Source organism: Harpia harpyja, chromosome 16, assembly GCF_026419915.1.
Source record: "Harpia harpyja isolate bHarHar1 chromosome 16, bHarHar1 primary haplotype, whole genome shotgun sequence".
In the NCBI taxonomy this organism is placed as follows: Eukaryota; Metazoa; Chordata; class Aves; order Accipitriformes; family Accipitridae; genus Harpia; species Harpia harpyja.
In genome coordinates, this window is record NC_068955.1 from 31863590 (window position 1) to 31889819 (window position 26230).

The window sequence follows — 26230 nt, forward strand, 5'->3', positions numbered from 1 at the left end:
GGGGGGGTAGGCCTGCCCGCGCGCGCGGCGCCTGGAGCACGGGGAGGGGCCGCCCCCGGTCACGTGAGGGCAAGGCCGGCGCGAGAACGCCGGGTCGACAACGCCGCCGGGCCGTCACGCGGCCGCGCCGACCAATCGACCGCCGGCGGGGGCGGGACGGAGGCAGTCTCCCACCCAATGGGAAGGCGGCGGGTGAGGGCGGCGCGGGAGCGGGGAAGGTGCCGGCGCGGCGGTGAAGCGGGAGGAACCACTGGCGGCTGGATAGCGGGGGGAGGGCAAGACCATTCCGGGAGCCGCTGGGGGGGGGGGCGGCACCGCCGGTGCTCTCCGGGACGAGGAACAACTGCCGGGGGGGGGGGGGGCGTGGGGGGAGAGGGCTGGGCGCATCCATCGTGGGCGGGAGGGGGCGTTGAGGCCGCCGCCGCGGGGGACGCCGGGCGCAACCATCTGGTGGGGGCGTGGCTTTGAGGAGAAGGGGGCGTGGTTGGGGCGTGATCTAAGCTCGGGGGCGGGGCATGCAGCCCCAGCCCCGCCCCCTCCCCGCCATGAAGTGCATCGTCGCCGGCGGCAACGTCAAAGGTGAGCGGGGCTGGGGGGGGGGGGTTAACGGGGGGGGGGGGGGGTATGGGGGTGCCCTGCCTCACCACCCCCCCATTACCCCCCCCCAGTCCTCGGCCGAGCCGTGCACTCCCTGTCCCGCATCGGGGACGAGCTCTACCTGGAACCCACCGAGAGCGGGGTACGGGGCACCGGGAAATGGGGGGGGGGGGCACCTGTGGACCCCCCCGTCCATCCCCGCTGGGGCTGGGGAACACCGTCTGTCCTGTACGTGGTGCCATGTCTGCGTGTCTCCCCCAGCTGTCCCTTCGCGCCGTCAACTCGTCCCGCTCCGCCTTCGCCTCCTTCCTCTTCGCCCCCCTCTTCTTCCAGCTGTACGAGGCGGGCGGCCCCCAGCCCCACCGAGAGCTCTGCCGATGCAAAGTCCTCATGAAGGTGCAGCACCCTGCTCGGTCACCCCCCCCCAACCCCCAAAAAGCTCCCCGTTCTTCTGGGGTGGGGGGGGAACCAGGCAGGGTGACCCTCTCCCGTATCCGTCCCTCTGCCCCGCAAGTCCTTCCTGGGTGTTTTCCGCTCGCTGCCCTCGCTGGAGAAGACGGTGGGGAAATGTCTCATCCTGCTCAAACCCCGCGCCAGCCGCCTCGTCGTGCAGCTCCACTGCAAGTACGGTGAGTGCCGGTGGTGACGCGGCACGGGAGGGGGACACACGGACACGCCGGCACGGGAGGGGACACACGGACACGCCGGCACCGCCGTCCTGTCCCGCTGAACCGGTGCCGTCCCTGCCAGGCGTCACCAAGACCCACAACCTGACCTTCCAGGAGTGCGAGCGGCTGCAGGCCGTCTTCGACACCCAGCGCTGCGCCAGCAGCCTCTGCGCCCCAGCACGGTGAGCTGGGACTGGCAGCGGCACACCGCGGCGGGGCAGGGGGGGGGGCAAAAGGGGCATTGGGGTGGCACCGGGATGGGCAGGGGGCTGGAAGAAGGGACCCTCGGGGAGGGTGGGGGGTGTTCTAGCTGCAGGTGTGCCCCCAGGGTGCTGGCAGAGGCCGTGGTCCACTTCCCCCAGACGCTGGCTGAGGTGACGCTGGGGGCTGGCCCCGGGGGCAAGATCAGCCTTCGGAACCACGTGGAGGACGAAGCGGGTGAGCCCTGCGGTGGGGCGGAGGGGGCTGTGTGTGTGTCCCCTTCCCTGGCCTCGGGGCGCCAGCACAGCCCCCTGACCCACCCCACACACCCCCCCCCCCAGAGCCAGGGAAAACGATGGTGACGGAGCTGTGGCTGGCCGAGGACGAGTTTCAGACGGCGGCCGTGGTCCCGGGCTCCCGCATCACTTTCTGCCTCAAGGAGTTTCGGGTGAGTTCCTGCCCAGCACTCCCCAGCCCCACGTCACCCCTCAGCCCCCCCTCAACCTCCTCTTTGTCCCCAGGGGCTGCTGACCTTCGCTGAGGCCTCCAACCTGCCCCTCACCATCCACTACGACGTGCCTGGCAGGTAGGAGCGGGCACCCCGGCCCCCCTGTGCCAGCCTTGCCCCTGGCCCCCCCCACCTCAGGCCCTCTGTGCCCCCAGGCCGGTGATCTTCACCCTGGATGACGCAGTGCTGGAGGTCCACCTGGTGCTGGCCACCCTCTCAGACCCAGAAAGCAACTTGCAGCCCCCCACGGCCAACGGGTGAGCGGGGCTTGTGTCAGCCTCTGGGGAGGTGACAGTCCCAGCTCAGCTGCCATCAGTAGGGACCAGAGTGAACGGTCCCCACTCTGCCCCTGCTTACTCACTCTCTCCCCAACAGTGTGTCCCACCTGCCCGCCCCATCAGATGACTTTGCCGATGACCTGGAGTCCTACATGATTGCCATGGAAACCAGCGCCTACGAGGAGGGCTCGGGGGTGCCCCCCATCCCCACTTTCCCCCTGTGCACCCCGCATCCAGCCGAAAGCGACCCTGAGGAGGAAGAGGAGGAGGAGGAAGGAGCTGTGCTGGGGACCCCACCTCACAAGAAGGTCTGGGATGGGCACGGGCGTGCCTGGGGGCAGGGGGATGGGCACAGCCCCCTCCTGACCCCCACCTCTCCCCACAGTTTCGCTCGCTGTTTTTTGGCTCGGTGTTGACGCCAGGGGGGCCCGGCCTGGCCCCTGCCCAGGAGGTGCTGGCGGAGGACAGCGATGGCGAGTACTGAGAGCCCTGAGGGTGCTGAGCTGCCGGCACCCCACCCCTCCAGCGTCCAGCCACCAGGATGGGTGCTGCCCCGACCCAGTATCGGCCCCCAAACACAGGCACCCCCCCACGACCCATTACAAGTTTATTCCCAAAAAATCCTCCTGCCCCACACCTCCACTACCATCCCAGGGCTGGGCTCTGGGGTCCCCCCTCGCCCCGGCGGTCCCTGCCCTGGGGGGGGCTGTATTTGGTTCGGTGGAGTGTGGCGGGGGGGGCAGGATCTTACAAATAAAAAACGAGTCGAAAGAAAAGCGACCTGATGCTGAGGGCGGGGGGCCGGGCCCCAGCCGGGGAGGGGGTGGCTCGCGGCTCATTTCTTGGCTTTGGCAGAGTTGCGGGGAGGGGTGACGGGGCGTCCCGCGGGGTTCAGCCCGCTGAACTGCCCGTATTTGCCCTTGTTCTTGTCAGCCGGCTTCAAAATCTGGGGAAGGGGAGGGGAAAGGGTGAGTGGGGGGAGGCCGCACGCCGTGCCCCCTCCTGCCCCAGCTTCCCGCTTCCCTCCCACCTTGAGGGTGGAGGCTCCCCCCCAGCTCCGTTCTCCCTCCTGCGCCCCAGCCTCCCCTCCCTGCAGGAACCGGGGCCCTCCCGCAGCCCCCCCCCGCAGTCACCACAGGCCTGCCTGCCACCCCCCGCCACCGCTGACATGTCCCCCAGCCCACCTGAAATGAACACATAAGTGTTTCATCCACGCTCATCATGGCGCCTGCGTTGTCGAACTCCCCGCAATAGTTGGGCGCCGAGAAGAGGGTGACGAGCTGGCGCTTGGCGAAGAATTCGTAGCCGTCCTCCACCACCTGCGTGGGCATCGGGAGACAGTGCTGAACCAGGCGCCCCTAGGGTAAAAACCCACCCCCAGGGCAAATACCCATCCCCTAGGGCAAATACTCCCAGGGGTCCTACCCACAGAGTCCCGACAAGCCCCCCAGCATGCCCAAGGTCAAACATCCCCCTCTGGGGGCAAATACCTCGCTGGAATCCCACCTGTACAGACTCGGGCAGCCCCTAGAGCAAATACTGCCCTTGAGGGGCAAATACAAGGGGTAGAAACGCCTGCCCCATACCCAGTACCTGCTGGGGATCCAAATCCACACCCCAAAGGTGCACCCGCCTGCCCCCAGCAGCCAGGTGCCCGGTGGCGGTACCTGGTGCGCCCGGCAGATGAGGTCCAGGTCGTGTTTGTGCAGGAACTTCGCCACCACCTCTGCCCCGAAGGTGAAGGAAACGCCGCGGTCGTTCTCGCCCCAACCCTGCACGTCCTTGTCGGGGTCGGACCAGAGCAGGTCGCAGAGCAGGCCCTGATCCGGCACGTCCGTGGGGCGCATGATCCGTCGGATCTGCTCCATCGACTGCAGGTCGGGAGACAGCCCTACGAGAAGCGGGGGGCTGCGTCAGGCCCTGCTTCTTCAGCAACAGCCCCTGTCCCCCCAGGGCACCCCCAAAGCATTAGCACAGAGCTCCCGCCCCCCCCCTCCAGCCCCCGGTGGCTGCTTCCCTGAAGCCCCAGGCAAGGCTGTGCCCACCTCCGTGGCAGCAGAAGATCTTCTCGTCCACGATAGCGGCAATGGGCAAACAGTTGAAGCAGTCGGTGAAAGTCTTCCAGAGCTTGATGTTGTATCGCCGCTTGCCTGCAAGGCAGTGCGTGTGGGTGCCTAGTGCTGCCCCTTTGGGGGTACAGGGGCGTGCGGGGCTCCCCAAGAGCCCCCACCGTGGGCTCGTGCCCCCCCAGGTGAAGCACACGCAGCCGCCCAGAGGCCCATCAGCCCCGGCAGAGCTCCGGCTGCACGGGGCAATGCCATGGGGTGGCACTGCCTCACGCAGGGGGTCTCCTCGGGGTGCACGCTCGTAGAGGTGGTTGGCAGGGGGGGCACAGGGCAGGCGTGGGACACTCAGTGTGGATGGTGCTGGGAGCACTGGGGTGGTACAGGTTGGTTGTGGGTATGAGGATGGTACAGGGGATGCAGGGGGATATGGGGGTGGCAGGAGGACTTCCCCCTGGTCACAGAAGCTCTAGATGGGGTTGGTGCACGACAGCACGGGGACGACACCGGCTACGGGGTGCGCGGGGATGGCAGAGGGGTTGTGGGGGGACGCGGCCGCAGCCCGAGCACTCACACTCGTCATAGAAGCCATAGATGCGGTTGATGCTGGCGCACTCGTGGTTGCCGCGCAGCAGGAAGAAGTTCTCGGGGTATTTGATCTTGTAGGCGAGCAGCAGGCAGATGGTCTCCAGCGACTGCTTGCCCCGGTCCACATAGTCGCCCAGGAACAGGTAGTTGCTTTCAGGGGGGAAGCCCCCGTACTCAAAGAGCCGCAGCAGGTCGTAGTACTGCCCGTGGATGTCGCCTGGGGGGGGGGACACAGGGTGTGCGTGGGACCCCAGCTCCCTGCAGTCCCCTACGCCACCCCACAGTGGGCTCCAGTGCTGCCCATCCACGTCCCCAGGGAAGCACAGGGACCCCCAGCTGGCCCCACACCCATCCCGGGGGCTCGCCCAGCCCGTGCCCAGCCGGTGCGGCACCCAGCCAGCCCTCACCGCAGATCTTGAGGGGTGCCTCCAGCTCCAGCAGGATGGGCTGGCTCAGGAAGATCTCCCGTGACTTCAGACACAGCCCCCGGATCTCGTTCTCCGTCAGCTGCACGTTCTTCCCCGGCCGCGACCCTTGGACTGGCCCCACCAGAGAGACGGGCATCAGGGACCCCACCAGCACCCCGCACGCCCCCCACGCCCTGCCACTGAGGGACAGGCATCAGCCACGGGAACAACGGGCACGAGGGATTCGGGTGCCCCCCCCCCCAGAGAGGGTCCTGGCCTGCCCCAAAATGGGGTGGGCATGAATCACCCCCTGCCCCAGCGCACCCCTCTCCTGCCAGAGCTTGGGGTTGTGGCAGGGCCCCCCAAACCGCGGGGCCTGCAAACCCAGATCCTCCCCCCTCCCCGGTGCCTGCCAACCTAGCACCCCCGCGCCCAAACACACCCGTCACCCCACATCCCCTAACGCAGTCCCCCCACCCTACCCCAAATTCAACAGCCCCCTTACCAGCCCTCCCACTCCCCTGAGTCCCCCAAACCCACAACCCCCCAATACCCCCCCCCAAAAAAAAAACTTCCCTTCTGCCTCCCAAACCTCCCAGCCCAATATCCAGGCCCCATCCCCTGCACAGTCCCCCAGTATCCAGCCCAAGGTCCCCAGTTCTACACAGCCTCCAGCACCCCCCCCATATTCTCCAGCCCCCCCCCCCCCCCCCCCCGAGGTTCAGGCACTGCCCCGGCCTGACGGTGGGGAAGACCCCGGGCTGGCCAGCCGTTTGGGGGACGGGAGGCTGTTGGGGGGGGACTGGGGCCGTTGTGGGATGGGTAGGAGCTGGGGGGGGGGGCCAGGGCCGTGGAAGGCGGCGGGGCGGGGGGGGGGGGGGGGGGGGTGGTGCGGGCTGGAGGCCGTTCAGGGGACCAGGCCCGTTCGGGGCGGGGGCGGAGGCCGTTGTGGGGATCCCGAGGTGGTTGCGGGAGGGGAATCCGTGGCTGTTAGGGGTGCGGGGGGGTCGGGGGGTGCCGGCGGTGGCGGTGGCCGCTCACCCTCCAGGAGGCGGCTGATGATGGAGTCGAGGTTGAGCTTCTCGGTGTCCGCCATGGCCGCCGGACGCTGCCGCCCCGCCCCTTCGCGCTCGTGCGCCCAGCGGGAGCGGCCGGCGGGGGCGGTGGGTGGCGCTGCGCCCCCTGCCGGAGCGGAGGAATCAGCGCGGCAGCGGACGTGGGGGGGGGGGTCCCGGCGACAGCGGGACGCGGGGGGGGGGGGACACACAGAGGGGACCCCAACCCCGCCATGGGGGGGCACGGGGACACCCCATCCCCGGCGTGGGGGCTCTTCAGGCACCCCCCGTCGACGGCACAGAGACGTGGGGACGCCCGTGGCACGGGGACACCCCGGGCAGAGGGGGGCCGGGGGGGACAGGGGGGACGGCGGGTACCCGCATCGCGCTTCCCGGGGCACAGGGACAGCCTGGGGACATTGGCGGGGGGGGGAGCATCCCGGGAGGGACCGGGATAGATGGGGTCCCCGGGACTGGGCTGTGACAGGGGGGACACGGAGGGGACACGGACACGGGGGGGGGGCAACACGGGAGGACACGGTGCTTGGCAGTCTGGGGGGGGGGGGGCGGGGGGGCCACCGGGGCCCGGCGTGTCCCCGCTCCGGGACGCTGGGACCAGCGTCGTGAGCGACACCGGGCTGTTGCTGGGAGGCTGTTGCCACCCCGGGGTGTCCCCAGCGGCACCCCGAAGCCTGGGCTCCCGCGGGCACCCTGGGGAGGGGGGGCCGGGGGGGGCCGGGCCCCGTTTGTGCCCCCCCCGCGCCTCCTCAGGGCTCGCGGAGGGTGGGCGCGCCGTGGCACACCGTGCACGCCACACTGCGCCGTGCTGCGCGTGCCGTGGGCTGTGCCGAGCCACGCCGTGCCGTGCCACGCCATTTCCCACGCGCCCCGCAGGCCACGCCGTGCCGTGCTGTTCCCTGCGTGCCATGCCGTGCCGCGTGGTACCGTTCCCTGTTTGCCATGCCATGCTGTGCCGTGCCATACTGTGCCATGCCATGCTGTGCCATGCCATACCATGCCGTGCCGTGCCATGCCATGCCGTGCCGTGCCATGCCGTACTGTGCCACGTCGTGCTGTGCTGTGCCATACCATCCTGTGCCATACTGTGCTGTGCCATGCCATGCCGTGCCATGTTGTGCTGTGCTGTGCCATACCATTCTGTGCCATACTGTGCCATGTCATGCCATGCCATGCTGTGCCATGCCATGCCGTGCCATGCCATGCCATGCCATGCCATACCGTGCCATGCTGTGCAGTGCTGTGCCATACCATGCTGTGCCATACTATGCTGTGCCATGCCATGCCATACCATGCCATGTTGTGCTGTGCTGTGCCATACCATTCTGTGCCATACTGTGCCATGTCATGCCATGCCATACCGTGCCATGCTGTGCCGTGCCGTGCCGTGCCATGCCATACCATGCCATGCTGTGCAGTGCTGTGCCATACCATGCCGTGCCATCCTGTGCCATGCCATACCATGCCATGCTGTACCATACTCTGCTGTGCCACGCCATGCCATGCCATGCTGTGCCGTGCCATGGGGTCGGGAATAGCTCCCCGGGGGGGGGTGCAGCCGCCCGGCTCCAGCCCTGACATTTGTGCTCCGCGGTGTCAGTTTTACAGCCGGCCCCGGGTGACCCCGCCGGGCTGTCCCCGTCCCCGTCCCCGTCCCCGTCCCCGTCCCCTGTCCCCGTCCCCGTCCCCCGCAGTGGCTCCCCCGCCCCCGGTCCCCCCGCTGCCCCCTTCTCCCAGCCCCCCCCCCCCCCGCCCCCGCCGGGGCTCCGCACCCCGCGCCCCCCCCCCCCCTTTCCCTCGGCCCCCCCCGGGCCTCCCCCGGTCCCGCCCCGCCCCTCCCCGGGGCCGCCCCGCCGGGACCGGAGCGAGCACAGCCGCTGCTCGGGGCGCGACAGCACCGGACACACCGACCGCCACCGCCACCGCCACCGTCACCGCCGGTGGGTGCTGGCGCGAGTGTGGGGTCCCGTGGTGGTGGGGGGGGGGTGTGCGTGGGTGTGGGTGCTTTTTTACGGGGGGGGGTGGGTGCAGGAGCAGCGGGACCCAGGTCGCGGGGGGGGGTGTGCACATGTGCGCGTGTGTGCACACACGCGTGTGCATGTGCGTGTGTGCGGGCAGGGCTGTGAGTGTACACGCGTGTGCGCGGGCATGCGGGCACGTTTGTGTGCACGTGTGCATGTCTGTGCGTGCGCGTGGACACGCGTGCGGGCATGGCTGTGTGTGTTTGTGCACGCGTGTGTGCGTGCATGTTTATGTGCACGCGTGCACAGGCATGGCTGTGAATGTCCATGTGCATGTCTGCATGCCTGCATGTGTACGTGCATGCGTGTGCACGGGCACGTCACTGTGTGTGCACGGGCATGTCTGCGTGTGTGTGCGCGCGCGCGCGTGTGTGTGTGTACGTGCACCTGTGCACGTGTGTGCACCGAGCAGCGTGGCAGGGCAGGTGTGCAGGGCTCTGCGGCGTGGCGGCCGTGCTGGTGGCTCTGTGCCTGCCGGTGACGGTGACAGTGACGCCGTGGGCAGCTGGACCTAAGCCGGGGGACGTGTGGCCTGGCAGCTCTGCCATGCTGCGGAGAAGGGGACAGGGACGGGGAGGGGGGGGGGCCATGCCCAGCTTGGCCAGCTTGGGGACAGGGACAGTGGGACAGGGACACCCTGGCACGCTGAGCCATCGCCCCAGGTCCCGCCGCGGCGGCACGTCCCCATGGCCTCCCTACTGTCCCTCGTTGTCTTTGGGGACGGGGACAAGGCCAGGGACAGGGGTGCAAGCCTGGCTCACGGTGAGGGTGCCAGCGCCTGGCGCGAGGTGCCCGTGCCCCCCCCCCCGGCCTCGGAGGGGACAATGGGACTCTGTGCCACCCGCCGTGCCCGCCGCCTAATCCGGGGCACGGGGCTGGGGGCCGGGCACCCCGGGGTGGCACGGGACGGGGGTTTAAAGGCCAGACCCGACCGGTGTCCCCTGTGCCAGGCTTCCCCGAGCCCTCGTCCCCCGCGCGTTCTCAGGCCACGGCTCCCACCCCAAGGTACCCGGGGCAGGCGCGGGGGACACAGCTGTCCCAGCTTGGGGACCGCAGGGTCATCCCCCAGCCAGGGACAGAGGGGGCACAGGACAGTCCCCAGGCTGGGGGGGGGGTGGGACACGGACCTGCTGGGACCCCTGTGGCTGCCCCATGTCTGGGTCTTGGGGGGTCCTCATGCTGGCAGGCGCTCACCGGCAGGCAGGGGACAGAGCCACGTGTCCCCTAACCCTGTCACCGGGTCCCAGCCACCTCACGGGGACACTGTCCCCGTGGCCTCTGGGGTCCCAGCCCCCCCCCCCCATGGGGCTGTAGGAGCTGAGCTGGGGGACCCTGGCTGGGTGGCTGCAAGCGGGCACCGCTCAGCTCCGTGCCTCAGTTTCCCTTTGTGCCCAGGTCTGCCAGGCACCCTGCTGGGAGCTGGGGCACCCCTATGGGGGGGGGGACACATGACAGGGAGGTCCCAGATACCCAGGTCCACATCCCCAGGGCACCTTGGCACCCCGGGGCACGGGGTTGCCCCCGACGGTGCTGAGCTGGCATGGGATTACGCTAATCCCTGCTCGGGCTCAGCCGGAGCTGGCGGGGTCACAGGGGCTGGCACCGAGGGGACAACCTGGGGTCACCCCGGCTGGCACCGAGGGGTGCCCCAGGAATGGTGCCTGGCCTTGGTGGGTGCTGCAGGAGGGGGGTCCCCAGCACTGGGTGGGGGTGGCCAGGGGGTGGCAGGTCCCCACGGAAGTCCCGCTGACTCTGCCCGTCCGTCTCTTGCAGCCCCTCGGTCACCAGGATGGTGAGTGGCCCCCAGGTGGGGGGAACCGGGCAGAGGTGGGTGCCCCATCCCGGTGGGGCACGGCCCCGGTGAGCCCCGGCAGTGCCGGGCACTGCTGTAGGGAAGCGGGCGGCGTGGCGAGCTGTGCCCACCCGCCGCGTGACCCCGTGGGGACAAGGGGACGCTTTGTCCGGGAGCTGGCGGCCACGGTGGCTGGCACTGCCCCGCCATCCCCGAGGCGGTGGCTCTGTGCCCGGCACCCGCAGCCCCCTGACACCCCCACCCACGTGTGGGCAGCGGCACCCTGTGCCCCACTGCCCCGTGGCAGCCCTTACCCCCACGGCTGCCCCATGTCCCCCATGCCAGCATCCTACCGCCGTGCCCACCCAGTGTCTGCCCCAATGCCGGCCGCACGCCAGTCCCACGCCAGTCCCGTGCCAGTCCCTTAGCCCCGTGCCAGCCCTGTGCCAGTCCCATGCCAACCCCTTAGCCCCATGTGAACCCCATGCCAACCCATTAGCCCCATGCCAGCCCCATGCCAGTCCCATTCCAGTCCTTTAACCCTATGCCAGTCCCATGCCAGCCCCATGCCAACCCATTAGCCCCAAGCCAGCCCCATGCAAGTCCCATTCCAGTCACTTAACCCCATGCCAGGCCCATGCCAGTCCCATTCCAGTCCCTAAACCCCATGCCAGCCCCATGCCAACCCATTAGCCCCATGCCAGCCCCATGCCAGTCCAATTCCAGTCCTTTAACCCTATGCCAGCCCCATGCCAGGCCCATGCCAGCCCATTAGCCCCAAGCCAGCCCCACGCCAGTCCCATTCCAGTCCTTGAACCCTAAGCCAGCCCATTAGCCCCATGCCAGTCCCATGCCAACCCATTAGCCCCATGCCAGTCCCATTCCAGTCCCTAAGCCCCATGCCAACCCATTAGCCCCATGCCAGCCCCATGCCAGTCCAATTCCAGTCCTTTAACCCTATGCCAGCCCCATGCCAGCCCCATGCCAGTCCCATTCCAGTCCCTAAGCCCCATGCCAACCCATTAGCCCCATGCCAGTCCAATTCCAGTCCTTTAACCCTATGCCAGCCCCATGCCAGCCCCATGCCAGGCCCATGCCAGTCCATTAGCCCCAAGCCAGCCCCACGCCAGTCCCATTCCAGTCCTTGAACCCTAAGCCAGCCCATTAGCCCCATGCCAGCCCCGTGCCAGTCCCATGCCAACCCATTAGCCCCAAGCCAGCCCCATGCAAGTCCCATTCCAGTCCTTTAACCCTATGCCAGCCCCATGCCAGTCCCTTAACCCCATGCCAACCCCATGCCAGTCCCATTCCAGTCCCTTAACCCCATGCCAACCCATTAGCCCCATGCCAGTCCCTTAACCCCACGCCAGCCCCACGCCAGCCCCATGCCAGTCCCTTAACCCCACGCCAGCCCCATCTCTGCTCCCCGCAGCTCTCCGTGGACCAGACGAGCGTGGAGCCGGTGTCCAGCCCGAAGGAGCAGGAGTGGGCAGGGCCGGAGGCACTGTGCCCGGGCTGGCTGGAGGACGAGGCCCCTGATGGCGAGGTGCCCGAGGACAGCGGGGACCCCGACTCTGCCACCCACGCCTACGAGCTGCTCCAGAGCGCCCTGCGCCAGGAGGGGCTGCCCCACACGCTGGACCACTCCGCAGAGCCCCGCACGGGTGGGGGGCACGGGGGAGGCTGGCATGGGGGGGCACGGGGCTGGGAGCTGGGGGTGGCAGGGACTGGGATGGTGCTGGGGGCACGGTGCCAGGCTGGGGACATGGGGGTGGCAGGGACTGGGATGGTGCTGGGGGCACGGTGCCAGGCTGGGGACATGGGGGTGGCAGGGACTGGGATGGTACTGGGGGCACGGTGCCAGGCTGGGGACATGGGGGTGGCAGGGACAAGGGTGGTGCTGGGGGCACGGTGCCAGGCTGGGGACATGGGGGTGGCAGGGACTGGGATGGTACTGGGGGCACGGTGCCAGGCTGGGGACATGGGGGTGGCAGGGACAAGGGTGGTGCTGGGGGAACGGTGCCAGGCTGGGGACACGGGGGTGGCAGGGACTGGGATGGTGCTGGGGGCACGGTGCCAGTCTGGGGACATGGGGGTGGCAGGGACAAGGGTGGTGCTGGGGGCATGGTGCCAGGCTGGGGACATGGGGGTGGCAGGGACAAGGGTGGTGCTGGGGGCACGGTGCCAGGCTGGGGACATGGGGGTGGCACGGACTGGGATGGTGCTGAGGGCACGGTGCCAGGCTGGGAACACGGGGGTGGCAGGGACTGGGATGGTGCTGGGGGCACGGTGCCAGGCTGGGGACACGGGGGTGGCAGGGACAAGGGTGGTGCTGGGGGCACGGTGCCAGGCTGGGGACAGGGGGGTGGCTGGGGGCTCACAGCCAGGCTGGGGTGGCAGGGACAGGATGGCAACGAGGGTCCCCATCCCCGGGCTGTTAACTCTTGCCTTGCTGGCAGGATTTGGCCCGCTGGACATGACCGTCTGCATCCTGGGCTCTCCCACCGCCTTCCTGCCCGTCCTGCTGGAGGGTGGCACCCGCTGCCCAGGTGGGTGCAGCCCCCTTGCCCCCACCCCGTAAGAGACACCCGTGAACCCACAGCGGGTGCTCCCCATGTCCCAGCTGGCTACTCCAACCCTGGGCCAAGGCGTTCCCCACACCCGCCTGTGCCTGCGTGACCGGGACCGGGAGGGAAACTGAGGCAGGGGATGATGCTGGCGCCAGCCCCCCCGTGCCCCACATCTGCAGCCCCATTAACCCCAGTACACACCAGTGCCGGCAGCAAATGCCAACCCAGGGTGCCAGGGCAACCGCAGTATCGCTCCCCCCATGCTCCGTCCCTGGGTGGGTGCACCCTTTGCCCCCCCCCCCGGGGGGGGGGGTCTCGGGGCCGGGGGCCCAGGACAGCCGCTGCCCGCACCCCTGCCCACCCGCAGGTGCCATGGTGCTGTGCCTGTCGCCCACCTGGGCCAGCCGGGTGCCCTCGGAGACGTCCCCGGGTGCCTGGTCCCTGCTGCTCTCCCGGGGGGTCTCCTTCGAGGCGGGGGGCCACAGCACCCTGGAGACCTTCGTGCCCCCCCGCCGGGCCAACTACGTGACGGGCACCTTTGCGACGGGGAGCCCCGAGAGCGGCTGGGTGGGCGAGCTGGCCCGTGACCTCGACTGCCCCACGGGGGGCTCGGTCCCGCTCACCCACCGGCTCGAGGACCCGCTGATCACCCGTTGGGTGCTGGCGGCCCGCGCCGGCCTGCCCGTGCCCCCCACCCTGGCCTTCATCTTGGGGCCGGGGGGGGACCTGCCCGCGGATCCGGTGGCCCCCGGGGTGAGGTTGGTGCGGCTGGAAGACCCCCAGGGCCAGGAGAGCCTGGTGCAGGAGGAGGTGGGCGCCTTCCTGGGGGGCACCGCCATGGAGCCCTACAGCCAGGTGGGCACGGGGGCACGGCGGGGCATGGGGGGGCACCCACGGGGTACAGTGGGAGGGGTGGGCAGGGACATGGGGGGCACAGCTGGGGTGTAGGGGTCAGGGTCCTGGGCACTGTAGGGTGTGCGGGGGCACCCACGGGGCACAGCGGGGTGTGCAGGGGCACAAGGGTGGGGGGGCACCCGTGGGGCACAGCGGGGCGTGCAGGGGCACCTGTGGGTCGCACGCCAGTAGGGTGTCACTGGTGACACAGGGTGACAACCGCTCCCAGGCGGTGGGGTGGCTGTTGGGGGGGGGTGGCGGTGGCCCGGGGTGGCGGTGGGGGGGCGTGCGGGTGGCGGGGTGGCCACGGCGTGGGGTGACACGGCGGGGTGTGCGCAGGTGGCGGTGCGGACGGCGGGGTGGCGGTGGCGTGGGACGGGCACCCGCAGCACCCACGGGAAGGAGGAGGGGGCGGCGGTGGCGCAGGCGGTGGGTGCCCGGCTCGGCGGGCTGCGGGAGGAGGACAGCGTCCTGCTGGAGGCCCTGGTGCCCACCGCCCGCCTGCCCACGCCCCCCCCACGTAAGGCCCCCGCCCTCGGGTGCCCACCACCCTGGGATGGGAGGGAAGGGCCCCCCCCCCCCCCCCAGGGTCCCCGCGGCTGTGCCGGCCACGTGTCCGGCCCCTGGGGTGGGTGGGTGGGTGGCCATCGGGGCACCCAAACTCTCGGGCTCCTGGGGCAGGGGGTGAAGGTGGTCACCCTGGACCCCCACGGTTCCCTGGGGTGGGGGAGAAGGGCACCCTGGACCCCCACAGTCCCCTGGGGTAAGGGGGGGGGGGGACAAAGTGGCCAGCCTGGACCCCCGTGGTCCCCTGGGGCAGGGCAGGGTGATGGGGTGACCACCATCGATCCCCTACGGTCCCGTGGGCTTGGGGTGGGGGGACAGTAGCCATGCCGGAGCCCGCGGTCTGTTGGGGTTGGGGTCGGCCGGGGCCACCGCGGTGTCACACGGGGTCCCAGAACCCCACGGCGGGGGGGGGGGGGGGGGACACACACACGGGCAGGGACCCCTCGTCCTTGGGCAGTGGCCGTGCCTGCCCTGTCCCTCGCCCCCCAGGCAGCCCAGCCCCGCGGCTGCCCGTGGCCCTGCGCATCTGCACCCTCGTCTGCAGGTCCTGGGGGGACCGGCCCCAGCTCTGCCAGGTACGGGCCCCGCCCGCCCCAGGCTCCTCCCCTTCAGACAGGTGGGGCCCGGTGGGTGTGGCCGTGAGCATCCCCACCCGCGGGTGGGGCGCGACCGTGCGCGTCCCACGGGGCTACGGGGTGGTGGCACCTGTCCCCATGCCCTGGTGGCCCCGTGTGTCCCACCAGGCTATGGTGGCCATCCATGACCCCAGACCCTGGTGGCCGTCCGTGTCCCCAGACCCTGGTGGCCCTGCGTGTCCCCAGGCCCCGATGGTAGCCCGTGTCCCCGGGCTACGACATGGTAGCCCGTGTCCCCACGCCCTGGGTGGCTGTCCGTGTCCCCATGCCCTGGGTTAGTGCACGTCCCCATGCAATGGCGTGGCAGCCCGTGTCCCCAGGCAATGGCGTGGCAGCCCGTGTCCCCGGTGCCCTGGGTCACCGCGTCCCCAGTCTACAGGGTGGCAGCCCGTGTCCCCACGCTACAGGGTGGCAGCCTGTGTCCCCACGCCCTGGGTTAGCGCATGTCCCCATGCCTCGGGTCGGTGCGTCTCCCCATGTCCCCACGTCCCGGTGGCAGCCGGTGTCCCCATGCCCGCGTCGACGCGTCCCCGCAGGTGGCGTGCGGCGTGGGGCGCGCGGAGGCACCGGTGCGGCACGGGGCGGCACTGCCCCAGGGCCTGGACTCCAGCCTGCAGCAGTGGGGGGTGGTGGCCCCCGGCCAGCGGCAGGCCCTGGCCACGCGGCTGCGGGGGGCCGCCGAGACCGCCACGGCCGCCCTCCTGGCCGCCGAAGCCGAGCTGAGCCCCCAGCAGCGCGGCGGTGCCCGCGCCCGCACAGACCTCCTGGGTGAGCGTGGGGTGGGGGGCAGAGCCGGTTGCCGGGGGGCCACCCCGCCGGGGGTGGCGCTGGCCCCGCGGTGCTGAGCGCGGTGTCCCCGTCCCCAGGCGTGGACTTCTTGCTGGCGTGCGTGGACGACACCCTGGAGCTGGTGGCCCTGTCCGCTAACAGCCAGCGGTGCCTGGAGACCTGCCTGCTGGCCGAGGCCATGGGGCGCGCCGTGGGGGAGCCCCCCGGTGACCTGCCCCGGCTGCTGGCCGAGACCCTGCTGCACCGGGCGCAGTGTCACCTGGTCGAGGGCAAGGACATCCTGCTCATCGGGGCCGGCGGCGTCAGCAAGAGCTTCGTCTGGGAGGCGGCCCGCGACTACGGCCTGAGGGTGAGGAGGCTGGGGTGCTGGCTGGTGGGCACTGCCGTCAGTAGGTTTCAGAGTGAACGCTGGGCGCCAACCCCCACACAGCAGCCACACCGTAGCTGTGCCCACGCCTCAGGCGGTCTCTCCGCTGTCCCAGTCAGTGTGGGGGGGGGTGGCACGGCTGCGGTGCCAGCGGTGCGTGCCCCCCTCCTCTGACACGGTGCCACCTCTCTGGGGACGCAGATCCACCTGGTGGAGTCGGACCCGGAGCACTTTGCGGCGGGGCTGGTGCAGACCTTCCTACCCTACGACAGCCGGGAGCACCGGCGGGACGAGGAGCACGCGGAGCGGCTGATGGAGTTGGTGCGCGCCCGGGGGCTGCGGCCCCACGCCTGCCTCTCCTACTGGGACGACTGCGTGGTACTGGCGGCACTGGTGTGCCAGCGCCTGGGGCTACGCGGCAGCCCGCCCGCCGCCGTCCGCGTGGCCAAGCAGAAGAGCCGGACGCACCAGCACCTGCAGCGGTGCCGCCGGGGCCGCCCGCCGCCCGCCGCCTTCGCCGTGCCCTGCCGCCGGCTGCAGAGCCACGGGGACGTGGAACGGGCGGCCGGCGTCGTGCCCTTCCCCGCCGTGGCCAAACTGGAGTTCGGGGCGGGCGGCGTCGGCGTGCGGTTGGTGGAAAGCGCCGGGCAGTGCCACGCGCACGCCGCCCGGCTCTGGCGCGACCTCCGGGACGACGCCGATCACCCGGGCATCGGGCTGGGCTGGGGCAACGCCATGCTGCTGATGGAGTACGTGCCGGGCACCGAGCACGACGTCGACCTGGTGGTCTTCGAGGGGCGGCTGTTGGGCGCTTGGGTGTCCGACAACGGCCCGACGCGCCTGCCCGCCTTCCTGGAAACGGCCGCCTGCCTGCCCTCCTGCCTGCCCGCCGACCGGCAGGCGCAGCTGGTACGGGCAGCCCTGCAATGCTGCCTGGCCTGCGGCTTGCGGGACGGCGTCTTCAACGTGGAGCTGAAGTTGGGTCCGGGCGGTCCGCGGTTGTTGGAGATCAACCCCCGCATGGGGGGCTTCTACCTACGCGACTGGATCCGGGAGGTCTACGGCCCCGACCTGCTGCTGGCGGCCGTACTGGTGGCGCTGGGGCTGCCGCCGGTGTTGCCCGCTCGCCCCGTGCCCCGAGCCCACCTGGTCGGCGTTATGTGCCTGGGCTCGGAGCACGGGGCGGCCCTGGGGGGCGGCGGGGGGCTGGGGGCTCTGTGGGAGCTGCAAAGTCGCGGCTTGGTCCGTCTCAATCGTCTCTTCGAGGAGACGGCGGGGGCCGGCGAGTACGAGGAGCCCTGCCTGAGCGTTGCCTGCGGCGGGGCGACGCGGGCAGAAGCCTGCCTGCGCCTGCTGGGGCTCTGCCAGGCGCTGGGCATCGACTCGCCCCGCTACCCCCGTCGAGCATTTTCTATCCCACTTCAAATAGCCCCGGGCAAGCAGCGGGGCCGGCGGGGGCGCGGGGGGGCACCGGTATCGACCCGCTGTCCTGGCACCCCCTCCCGCGGTCCCGCCGCCCCGGTCCCTGGCATCGCCCTGGCCCCCCGTCCCCTTGTCCCACAGCCCCACCACCCCATCCCCTGGCACCCCGTCCCCTGGCATCCCCTGGTCCCAATCCCCTGCCCTGGCACCCCGTCCCCTATCATCCCCCCACATCTTGCCACCCCATCCCCTGGCATCCCCCCTACTCCCCTGGCACCCCGTCCCCTAGCATCCCCCCCTATCTTGGCACCCCATCCCCTAGCATCGCCCCACTCCCCTGGCACCCCATTGCTGGCATCCCCCCCCTGTCCTGGCATCCCCCCACTCCCCTGGTGCCCCATCCCCTGGCATCCCTCCATTACCCTGGCACCCCATCCCCCTGCCCTGGCACCCCATTCCCTGCTCCCCAACATCCCCCCCCTCCTCCCCTGTCCCTCCCTACCCCCCCGTACCCCCAGCCCTGCGCTCCCTGTGCCCCCTGCCCTGGCACCCCATCTCCTGGCACCCCAAAGCCCTGCCCCAGCGTCCCCTGTCCCCGCAGCTGGGGGGGGGGGGGTCCAGTGCCCCTCTGATGCCAGGGGACACACAGGGGACACGCTGACCCCCAGCCCTCCCCGTGCCATCCCCAGGGCAGGGGACAGACAGGGTGCCCTGTTAACGAACCTTTGCTAATGGGGGGGGTGAGGGCAGCCCCCCAGAAGCACCCAGGCCCCACCACCAGAGCAGTGGGCGCAGCCTGGGGTGTGCTGGCACCCACCGGCACGGGGAGACCCTACAATAATAGACCTGCGTGGGGACACCCTGCAGTAATAGACCTATGTGGGGAGACCCTACAATAACAAAGCAGCACTGGGAGACCCTGCAAGAACAGAGCTGTGGCAGGGAGACCCTACAATAACAAAGCAGCGTGACGGAGACCCCACAGTAACAGACGTAGGTGGGGAGACCCCGCAATAACAGTCCTGTGTGGGAAAACCTGACAATAACAGACCTGCACAGGGAGACCCTACAATAACAAAGGAGCACCCGGGGATTCCCGGTGGTAGCAGAGCAGCTGGGAAGACCCTGCGGGAACAGACCTGTATGGGGAGCCCCTGTGATAAAAGGCTGTCACTGGGGAGACCCTACAATAACAAACCAGCCCCAGGGACCCTATATAACGCCCAGGACTCGGTACAAGTGGTCCCACCCCAGGGCAGGGCAGCCGGGTGTCCCACCGCGGTGCGGGGACATCCCCGGGTTAGCACCCCGCCCTAACCACCCCGGGGACCCCCCAATGACACGGGACCTCTGCTGTCCCCGGGACCCTGCAGCAGAACCCGGACCCCCCGTGACACCCACCCCCTGTGTCCCCAGGAGCAGAGGGCAGCGCTGCCATCCCAAATGTCCCGAGCCCTGGGACAGCACCGAGCCCTATACTGAGAGACAGCCACTGTAGTGCCTGAGACCCTAAAATAACGCACAGCCCTTATAGTGCCTGAGACCCTAAAATAAGGCACAGCCCTTATAGTGCCTGAGACCCCACAATAATACACAGCCCCTACAGTGCCTGAGACTCTAAAATAACGCACAGCCCCTATAGTGCCCGAGACCCTACAATAACTCACAGTCCTTATAGTGCCCGAGACCCTACAACAACACACAGTCCTTATAGTGCCTGAGACCCTACAACAACACACAGTCCTTATAGTGCCCGAGACCCTACAACAACACACAGTCCTTATACTGCCTGAGACCCTACAATAACACACAGCCCCTATAGTGCCTGAGACCCTACAATAATGCACAGCCCCTGTAGTGCCCGAGACCCTACAACAACACACAGTCCTTATAGTGCCTGAGACCCTACAATAACACACAGCCCCTATAGTGCCTGAGACCCTACAATAATGCACAGCCCCTGTAGTGCCCGAGACCCTACAACAACACACAGCCCCTATAGTGCCTGAGACCCTACAATAACACACAGCCCCTATAGTGCCTGAGACCCTACAATAATGCACAGCCCCTGTAGTGCCTGAGACCCTACAATAACACACAGCCCCTGTAGTGCCCAAGACCCTACAATAACACACAGCCCCTATAGTGCCTGAGACCCTACAATAATGCACAGCCCCTATAGCACCTGAGACCCCACAATAACACACAGCCCCTATAGTGCCTGAGACCCTACAATAATGCACAGCCCCTATAGCACCTGAGACCCCACAATAACACACAGCCCCTGTAGTGCCCGAGACCCTACGATAACACCAGTGACCCCACAATAACGCACAGCCCCTGCAGCCCCCACGACCCTACAATAACACCAGTGGCCCCACAGCACCACGCAGCCGTGTCAGCCCCGCACTACCACTAGCGCCCTACGAGCCCGCCTGGGCCCCGAGGAGGGTCGGGGGGGGGAAGAGGGGGGGGGGGTTCTCCATCTCTTCCAGGGGCGCTTCTCCCCCCCTCCGCTGTCGTCACGGCGGCGCCGATGAGGTCACAGCGACGCAACAAGGGTGGGGCCGGGCTGGGGGGGGGCCGGGAGGTGTCCCCCCAGTAAAGGCTGTGACCGGCCGGGCTGGCTCTGTCGTTGTCCCTGCGCGCCCCCCGCTCCTTCCCCGCCGCCCCGGGACCCCCCCCCCGCCGTTTCCCCCCGCTCCCCGCGGGACTACATCTCCCAGCGTGCCCCGCGGCGGGGATGCCGGGATCCCCCCCTGGGTGACGCGGCGGGAGGGGCGGGGCTAAGGAGGCGGGGCCACCGGGGAGGGGCGGGGCCAGCGGGGCGGGTCCCGCCGGGGTCCCGGTACGGCGCCGTCATGGCGGGGGTGTTCGATATCGACCTGGAGACCGAGGAGGGCAGCGACGGGGACGAGCCCGAGCTGGGCGCCGTGAGCTGCTACCGGGGCGGGGCGGGGGACCGGCACCGGCACCGGCGGGGATCGGGGACGGGAACCGGCTGGGGACGGGGGACACCGGCACTGGGGGTGGACGGACATGGACCAGGGATGGGGACGGGGCGACCGGGACGGGGACACCGGGACCGGCTGTGAACGGGGGCGCGGATGGAGGCGGGCGGGGGGGTGAGCGGTACCGGGACCCGGTGGGGACGGGGGGAACCGGGGACAGCGCGGGGATGCACCGGGGCCCGCTCGGTGCTGGGGACGGCGGGACGGACGGACGGGCGGGCGGGCGGGAGGTTGGGCAGCTGAGGGAGGGGGGACGGGGACAGCGACAGCGACAGGGACCGGCACCCCAGGCAGGCTGGCCGTGGCGACGGGGCACGGGGGGGGGACAGGGGACGGCCGGGGGTCCCGGCGCGGTTCCCCGGCACGGCCGGGCGGAGGGAGGTTCCCGCTGGGCAGGGCCCGGCCTCAGCCCAAAAACATCCGGCTGGGCTGGCGCACAGCACCTCGCCCTGCCCTGCCTGCTGCGGGTGCCCTGCCCGCCCGCCCTGGGTCCCCTGCCTGCGGTGGGCACCCTGCCCACCCTGGGTCCCCTGCCTGTGGTGGGTCCCCTGCCTGCAGTGGGCACCCTGCCCGCCCTGGGTCCCCTGCCTGCAGTGGGCACCCTGCCCGCCATGGGTCCCCTGCCTGCGGTGGGTCCCCTGCCTGCAGTGGGCACCCTGCCCGCCCTGGGTCCCCTGCCTGCGGTGGGCACCCTGCCTGCAGTGGGTCCCCTGCCTGCAGTGGGCACCCTGCCCGCCATGGGTCCCCTGCCTGCAGTGGGCACCCTGCCTGCCCTGGGTCCCCTGCCTGCACCCATGGGTCCCCTGCCTGCGGTGGGTCCCCTGCCTGTCATGGGTCCCCTGCCTGCAGTGGGCACCCTGCCCGCCATGGGTCCCCTGCCTGCGGTGGGCACCCTGCCTGCAGTGGGTCCCCTGCCTGTGGTGGGTCCCCTGCCTGCAGTGGGCACCCTGCCTGCCCTGGGTCCCCTGCCTGCCATCCTGCCCTGGGTCCCCTGCCTGCACCCATGGGTCCCCTGCCTGCAGTGGGTCCCCTGCCTGCTGCCAGCACCTTGCCCACCACAGCCCCCTGCCCGCCACTGACCGTGGGTTCCCTCCCGCAGGAGATGGAGCTGGAGCCCCGGGGGAACGGCCTGGAGTAAGTGGGGGGCAGGTGGGGGCGGTGGGGGGGGGGAGCAGGCAGGCAGGGCGCAGGCAGGGGGTCCGTCCCCTCTCCCCCCCTCTCCCGACAGGCCGGTGGGGCACTACGAGGAGATCGAGATCTCGGAGAGCAGCGTCAACAACGGCCCCGAGCACATCGGACCCCACTGCTTCGAGCTGCTCCGCGTCCTGGGCAAGGGCGGCTACGGCAAGGTGGGGGGCACGGCACGCCGCGGGGGGGGCGGGAAAAATCCGGTGCTTCCCGACGGCATCCCCAACCATCCCTTCCCTCTCTCCTTCCAGGTGTTCCAGGTCCGCAAAGTACAGGGCACCAACACGGGGAAGATTTTCGCCATGAAGGTCCTGAAGAAGGTAGCGCCTCCCCGGCCCCCCCGGCCCCCCCGGCGAACCCCCGCTCACCGCCTCCCCCCCAGGCCAAGATCGCCTGCAACGCCAAGGACACGGCACACACGCGGGCCGAGAGGAACATCCTGGAGGCCGTCAAGCATCCCTTCATCGTCGACCTCATCTACGCCTTCCAGACGGGCGGCAAGCTCTACCTCATCCTGGAGTGCCTCAGCGGTAAGGGGGGGGGGGGGTTTGCTGGGGAGGGGGGGGGGTCTGGGGGGGCCGGGAATGGCTCAGGGGGTCCCACTTGGGCTGGTTTTTTTGCAGGCGGAGAGCTCTTCATGCAGCTGGAGCGGGAGGGCATCTTCCTGGAGGACACTGCCTGGTAGGGATGGGGAGGGGATGACGGGGACTGGGGGGGTGCCGGGACCCCGACACTGCTGACAGCCCCCCCCCCAGTTTCTACCTAAGCGAGATCACGCTGGCGCTGGGTCACCTGCATTCCCACGGCATCATCTACCGCGACCTCAAGCCGGAGAACATCATGCTCAACAGCCAAGGTGGGCTTGGGGGGGTTGTGGAGGGCACGGGGGGGGGTTTCTGGGGGTGGGACTGACCCCCCCCCCGCCCCTCATCTCCCGCAGGTCACATCAAGCTGACGGACTTCGGGCTGTGCAAGGAGTCGATTCACGACGGGGCCGTCACCCACACCTTCTGCGGCACCATCGAGTACATGTGAGGCGGGTGCGACACGGGGAGGGTGCGGGGGGGGGCCTGTCCCGGCCCCCCTCTCCCCCCACCCAGCTCAGGATACCCCCCCCACCCACCCCAGGGCCCCCGAGATACTGGTGCGCAGCGGGCACAACCGGGCGGTGGACTGGTGGAGCCTGGGCGCCCTGATGTACGACATGCTCACAGGATCGGCAAGTCCCACTCCTGCTCTTTCCTCCCTGGGTGGGGGGGTTTGTGGGGTGGGGGGGTCCCAGGGTTTGGGGGTGGGGGTCCCCAGCGGGGTGATGCTGAGCCTTCCTCGCCCGCCCGGCTCTTCCTCGCCACCCGGTGCCTCTCGCAGCCCCCCTTCACCGCCGAGAACCGCAAGAAAACCATCGACAAGATTCTCAAGGGGAAGCTGGTGCTGCCGCCGTACCTGACGCCCGACGCTCGGGACCTGCTTAAAAAGGTACCCCCCCCAGCCCCCCCAGCCCCCGCCTTGTTTATGTAGGTCCTACCAAAACACCCCCCCCCTTATTGCCTCACTCCATCCTCTTTCTCTTCCAGTTCCTCAAGAGAAACCCCAACCAGAGGGTTGGGGGGGGGCCGGGTGACGCGGCCGATGTGCAGGTACAGGCAGGGGCAGGCAGGAGGGTGGGTGCCAGGCGGACACCCCCCCCCCAACTCCTGCCTGATGCCCCCCCCCCACTCATCCCGCTGCCCGCAGAAGCAGCCCTTCTTCCGCCACATCAACTGGGAGGACCTGCTGGCCCGCAGGCTGGACCCCCCCTTCAAACCCTGCCTGGTATGACTGGGGGGGGGGGGACGGGACAGGTAGGGTGGGCAGGGTGTGCGTTGGGGGCACCCATGGGAGCACCCACCACTTGCCCCCCCCCCCAACCCCGCAGCAGTCGGAGGAAGACGTCAGCCAGTTCGACACCCGCTTCACCCGCCAGACGCCCGTCGACAGCCCGGATGATGCCGCCATCAGCGAAAGTGCCAACCAGGCTTTCCTGGTATTGGGGGGGGGACACACACAGGGGGCACCCCCACCCTCTGTTTCCCCCCCCCCCCAGCCCCTCCTGACACCCCCCTGCCCGCAGGGCTTCACCTACGTGGCCCCCTCGGTGCTGGAGAGCATCAAGGAGGGGTTCTCCTTCCAGCCCAAGGTGCGCTCCCCCCGTCGCCTCAACAGCAGCCCCCGCACCCCCGTCAGGTACATACCCCACCCGGGGGGGGCTTGGGGGGGCTGGGGGAAGCGGGGTGGGTGCTGCGAGGCACAGCAGATGGAGGGGGGGGCTTTGGGATGGGGGCATCGCGGTGGGCACCGTGGGGTGGGGGTGTTGGGCATGAGGGGATAGCGCTGGGGGGGGGGGACTACTGGGGTTGGGGAAGGGGCTCTGTGGGCACCGGCTGTGCCCCCCCCCTCTGCGGGCAGAGGTGCCCCCCTCACCCCCTCCGTGTGTGTGTGTGTGTCCCCCCCCCAGCCCCGTGAAGTTCTCCCCCTTCGAGGCGTTCAAGCCGGGGGCGGCGGGGGAGCCGATGGAGCTGGGGGCCAGCCTGCCCCCCCCACCCGAGGGCACGGCCCCCCTGCCCATCAAGACCTCCGTGGGTGCCAAGAAGCAGAAGGGGGGCCGGGGGCGGGTGCCCAGGTAGGGGTGGGGGAGCGGGGCGGGGTGGGGGGGGGTTGGGGGTGACCCGGGGGAGGACGCCGGGTGCCGATGGCGGAGGGGCCTGGTGCCCCCCCCATGGGGTGGGGGGGGAGCCCGCGTTGCTGCTTGTGCTCCATGGGCATGGACACCCCCCCCCCTCCCCCGGCCCCCCACCCGCTGGCACGGCCCCCTGCCTGCTTATGCTGCTACCAGGAAGGGCTGGGTTTTGGGGGGGGGGGTGGGGGTGGAGCAGGGCCCCCCCCACCCAGGGTGTGGTCCCTAAGGGTGTGGCCGCCGGGGGCGGACCCAGCTGCTGGATGTGTGCCAATTAAAGGACTTGATGAGGCCGTGGTGGTCCTGTGTCCTGGGGGGCGGGGGGGGGGGGAGATATATGCTGCCCTGCCGGGGTGGGGTGCAGGCTCCACCCCCTTGCACCACGCCCCACCCCCTGTACTAAGCCCCACCCTTTGCATTATGCCCCGCCCCCTTCACCAGGCTCCACCCCTTCCACCAAGACTTTTGCCTTCCCCTGCCACACCCTTTCCCTTGGCCCCACCCTTTCCCTTGGCCCCACCCACTTTTCCCAAGCCACGCCCCCCGCACCCCAAAAACCAGCAGCCCGAGATGGCCAGAGCCGTTCTTTTACTGGTCGGTGCCCAGGCCCGTGCGGCCAATGGGGAGCCTCTGCTGAGAGCGGGCAGCGCCTGCAGGCAGGGCAGCGTGGGCAGGGGCGGGGGGGGAATATGGGGGGGTCACGGGGAATATGGGGGGGTCACAGGGCTGTGACGTGGGGTCGCGCGTCCCCCCAGGCCGCCGTCCCCGAGAAAGCGTGGAGGTCGCCGAGCAGGGCCCCGGCGCTGCCCCCCGCCGCCTGCCCCCCGCCCGGGGGGCTCTCCCCGGCCTCCTCTTCCTCCTCTTCCTCCTCTTCCTCCTCCTGCTCATCCTTGTCCTCCTCGTCCTCCTCTTCCTCCTCACCCTCCTCTTCCTCCTCCGGCCGCTGCTCCTGGCTCCACGGCATCAGCTCTTCTTCCTCATCCTGGGGGGCCGTCGTCGCCATCTCCCCGTCCCCCCGGCAGGGTTGCGCCGCGGGGCCGCCGCGTCCCCGCAACCGGTGCCAGCGTCCCCGCAGCAGCGCCAGCGCCCCGCCGACCCATGGGGCGAGGATGGTAACGGCCGGCCGAGAGCCGGCAGAGATGGTGCCAGGCCACCGCCAACCCCACCGCCAAACAGAGCAGGAGCCCTAACAGGGCCCCCACCGCCCGGTCGCTTCGGCTCACCGCCGGTTCGCCCCGCCGTCGCCGACCCCGCCAACACCGCCAGCGCCGACGAGCTCCGCCACGCTCCGGCCTACGGGCGAAGGGCAGCGGGGTCACCGCCACGGACCTGGCACCCTGCCCGGCCCTTCCTAGACCTGGCACGGCCCCCCCCACCCGGCACGGAAAGTGGGGTAGGGCCGGGGCGAAGGGCGGCCGTGCCCCCCCCAAACCTCGCCGGCGGTGCGTGCCGGGCAGGTGGCCAGCCGGCACGGGGCCGGCCCCGTGACGGGAAGCTGCGGTCGGCGGGTGCCACGGCACCTGTGGGTGCTGGGGGAGACGAGCCGGGGCCAGGCCCCCCCCCCACCATGGCTGCACAGCCCCATAGCACCCCCCCAAGGCTCTGCTCCCCCCCCCCCGGCCCGCCTCAGCCCTACACCCACAGCCTCCACCCTGGACCCCAACCCCACCGTAGCACCCTGACCCCCCTCCAACCTGCCCCCCAACCCCACCATAGCACCCTGACCCCCCCCACCCTCAAAACCTGCCCCCCCAGCTCCAGCACAACCAGGCCTTGCTGCCCCCCCCCCCCCCCAAACCCCAGCCCTGCTGTGGGAGGGGGATCTGCCACAGGGACCCACCGCTGCTGCCCACCCCCCCCCACCACTGGGGGGGTTGG

The 26230-nt window shown here is 70.2% G+C and overlaps 5 protein-coding genes across 6 annotated transcripts; 3 read left to right on the forward strand and 2 right to left on the reverse strand.

Annotated features, from left to right (window-relative positions):
• The first annotated feature begins 468 nt into the window (after positions 1-468).
• Positions 469-3028, forward strand: RAD9A (RAD9 checkpoint clamp component A). Its single transcript, XM_052811579.1, has 11 exons — positions 469-579; positions 669-739; positions 859-993; positions 1112-1226; positions 1348-1447; positions 1594-1703; positions 1808-1914; positions 1988-2052; positions 2130-2231; positions 2350-2560; positions 2638-3028. The coding sequence occupies exons 1-11, from the start codon at positions 516-518 to the stop codon at positions 2734-2736; spliced, it is 1179 nt and encodes a 392-aa protein (XP_052667539.1). The 5' UTR covers positions 469-515; the 3' UTR covers positions 2737-3028.
• PPP1CA (protein phosphatase 1 catalytic subunit alpha) lies at positions 2847-6491 on the reverse strand. The gene is made up of 7 exons (XM_052811580.1): positions 6352-6491; positions 5311-5442; positions 4890-5120; positions 4298-4402; positions 3920-4143; positions 3437-3571; positions 2847-3198 (listed from the first exon to the last, which is right to left on the reverse strand). Exons 1-7 carry the CDS (start codon positions 6404-6406, stop codon positions 3088-3090), a joined length of 993 nt encoding a protein of 330 aa, XP_052667540.1. The 5' UTR covers positions 6407-6491; the 3' UTR covers positions 2847-3087.
• A 5117-nt stretch (positions 6492-11608) lies between these two features.
• On the forward strand, positions 11609-17559 carry CARNS1 (carnosine synthase 1). Its single transcript, XM_052811771.1, is given in 9 exon segments — positions 11609-11860; positions 12656-12745; positions 13134-13621; positions 14000-14180; positions 14717-14802; positions 15399-15630; positions 15729-16000; positions 16220-17413; positions 17415-17559. Coding segments are annotated over 8 exon segments (2559 nt in total). The 5' UTR covers positions 11609-11860; positions 12656-12672; the 3' UTR covers positions 17448-17559.
• Positions 17560-20240: 2681 nt separating this feature from the next.
• RPS6KB2 (ribosomal protein S6 kinase B2) lies at positions 20241-24312 on the forward strand. Of its 2 annotated transcripts, XM_052811814.1 has the most exons (15): positions 20252-20373; positions 21551-21585; positions 21680-21800; positions 21891-21959; positions 22022-22169; positions 22263-22320; positions 22395-22495; positions 22580-22670; positions 22768-22858; positions 23008-23115; positions 23214-23276; positions 23374-23451; positions 23555-23662; positions 23750-23862; positions 24134-24312. In XM_052811814.1, the coding sequence occupies exons 1-15, from the start codon at positions 20302-20304 to the stop codon at positions 24300-24302; spliced, it is 1425 nt and encodes a 474-aa protein (XP_052667774.1). In that variant the 5' UTR covers positions 20252-20301; the 3' UTR covers positions 24303-24312. The 2 variants fall into 2 exon arrangements, with proteins under 2 accessions (XP_052667773.1, XP_052667774.1); XM_052811813.1 differs by having other exon boundaries at positions 20241-20373; positions 22022-22320.
• Positions 24313-25061: 749 nt separating this feature from the next.
• On the reverse strand, positions 25062-25921 carry PTPRCAP (protein tyrosine phosphatase receptor type C associated protein). The gene is given in 3 exon segments (XM_052810643.1): positions 25062-25439; positions 25441-25645; positions 25785-25921. Coding segments are annotated over 3 exon segments (711 nt in total). The 3' UTR covers positions 25062-25070.
• Between the last annotated feature and the right edge of the window lie 309 nt (positions 25922-26230).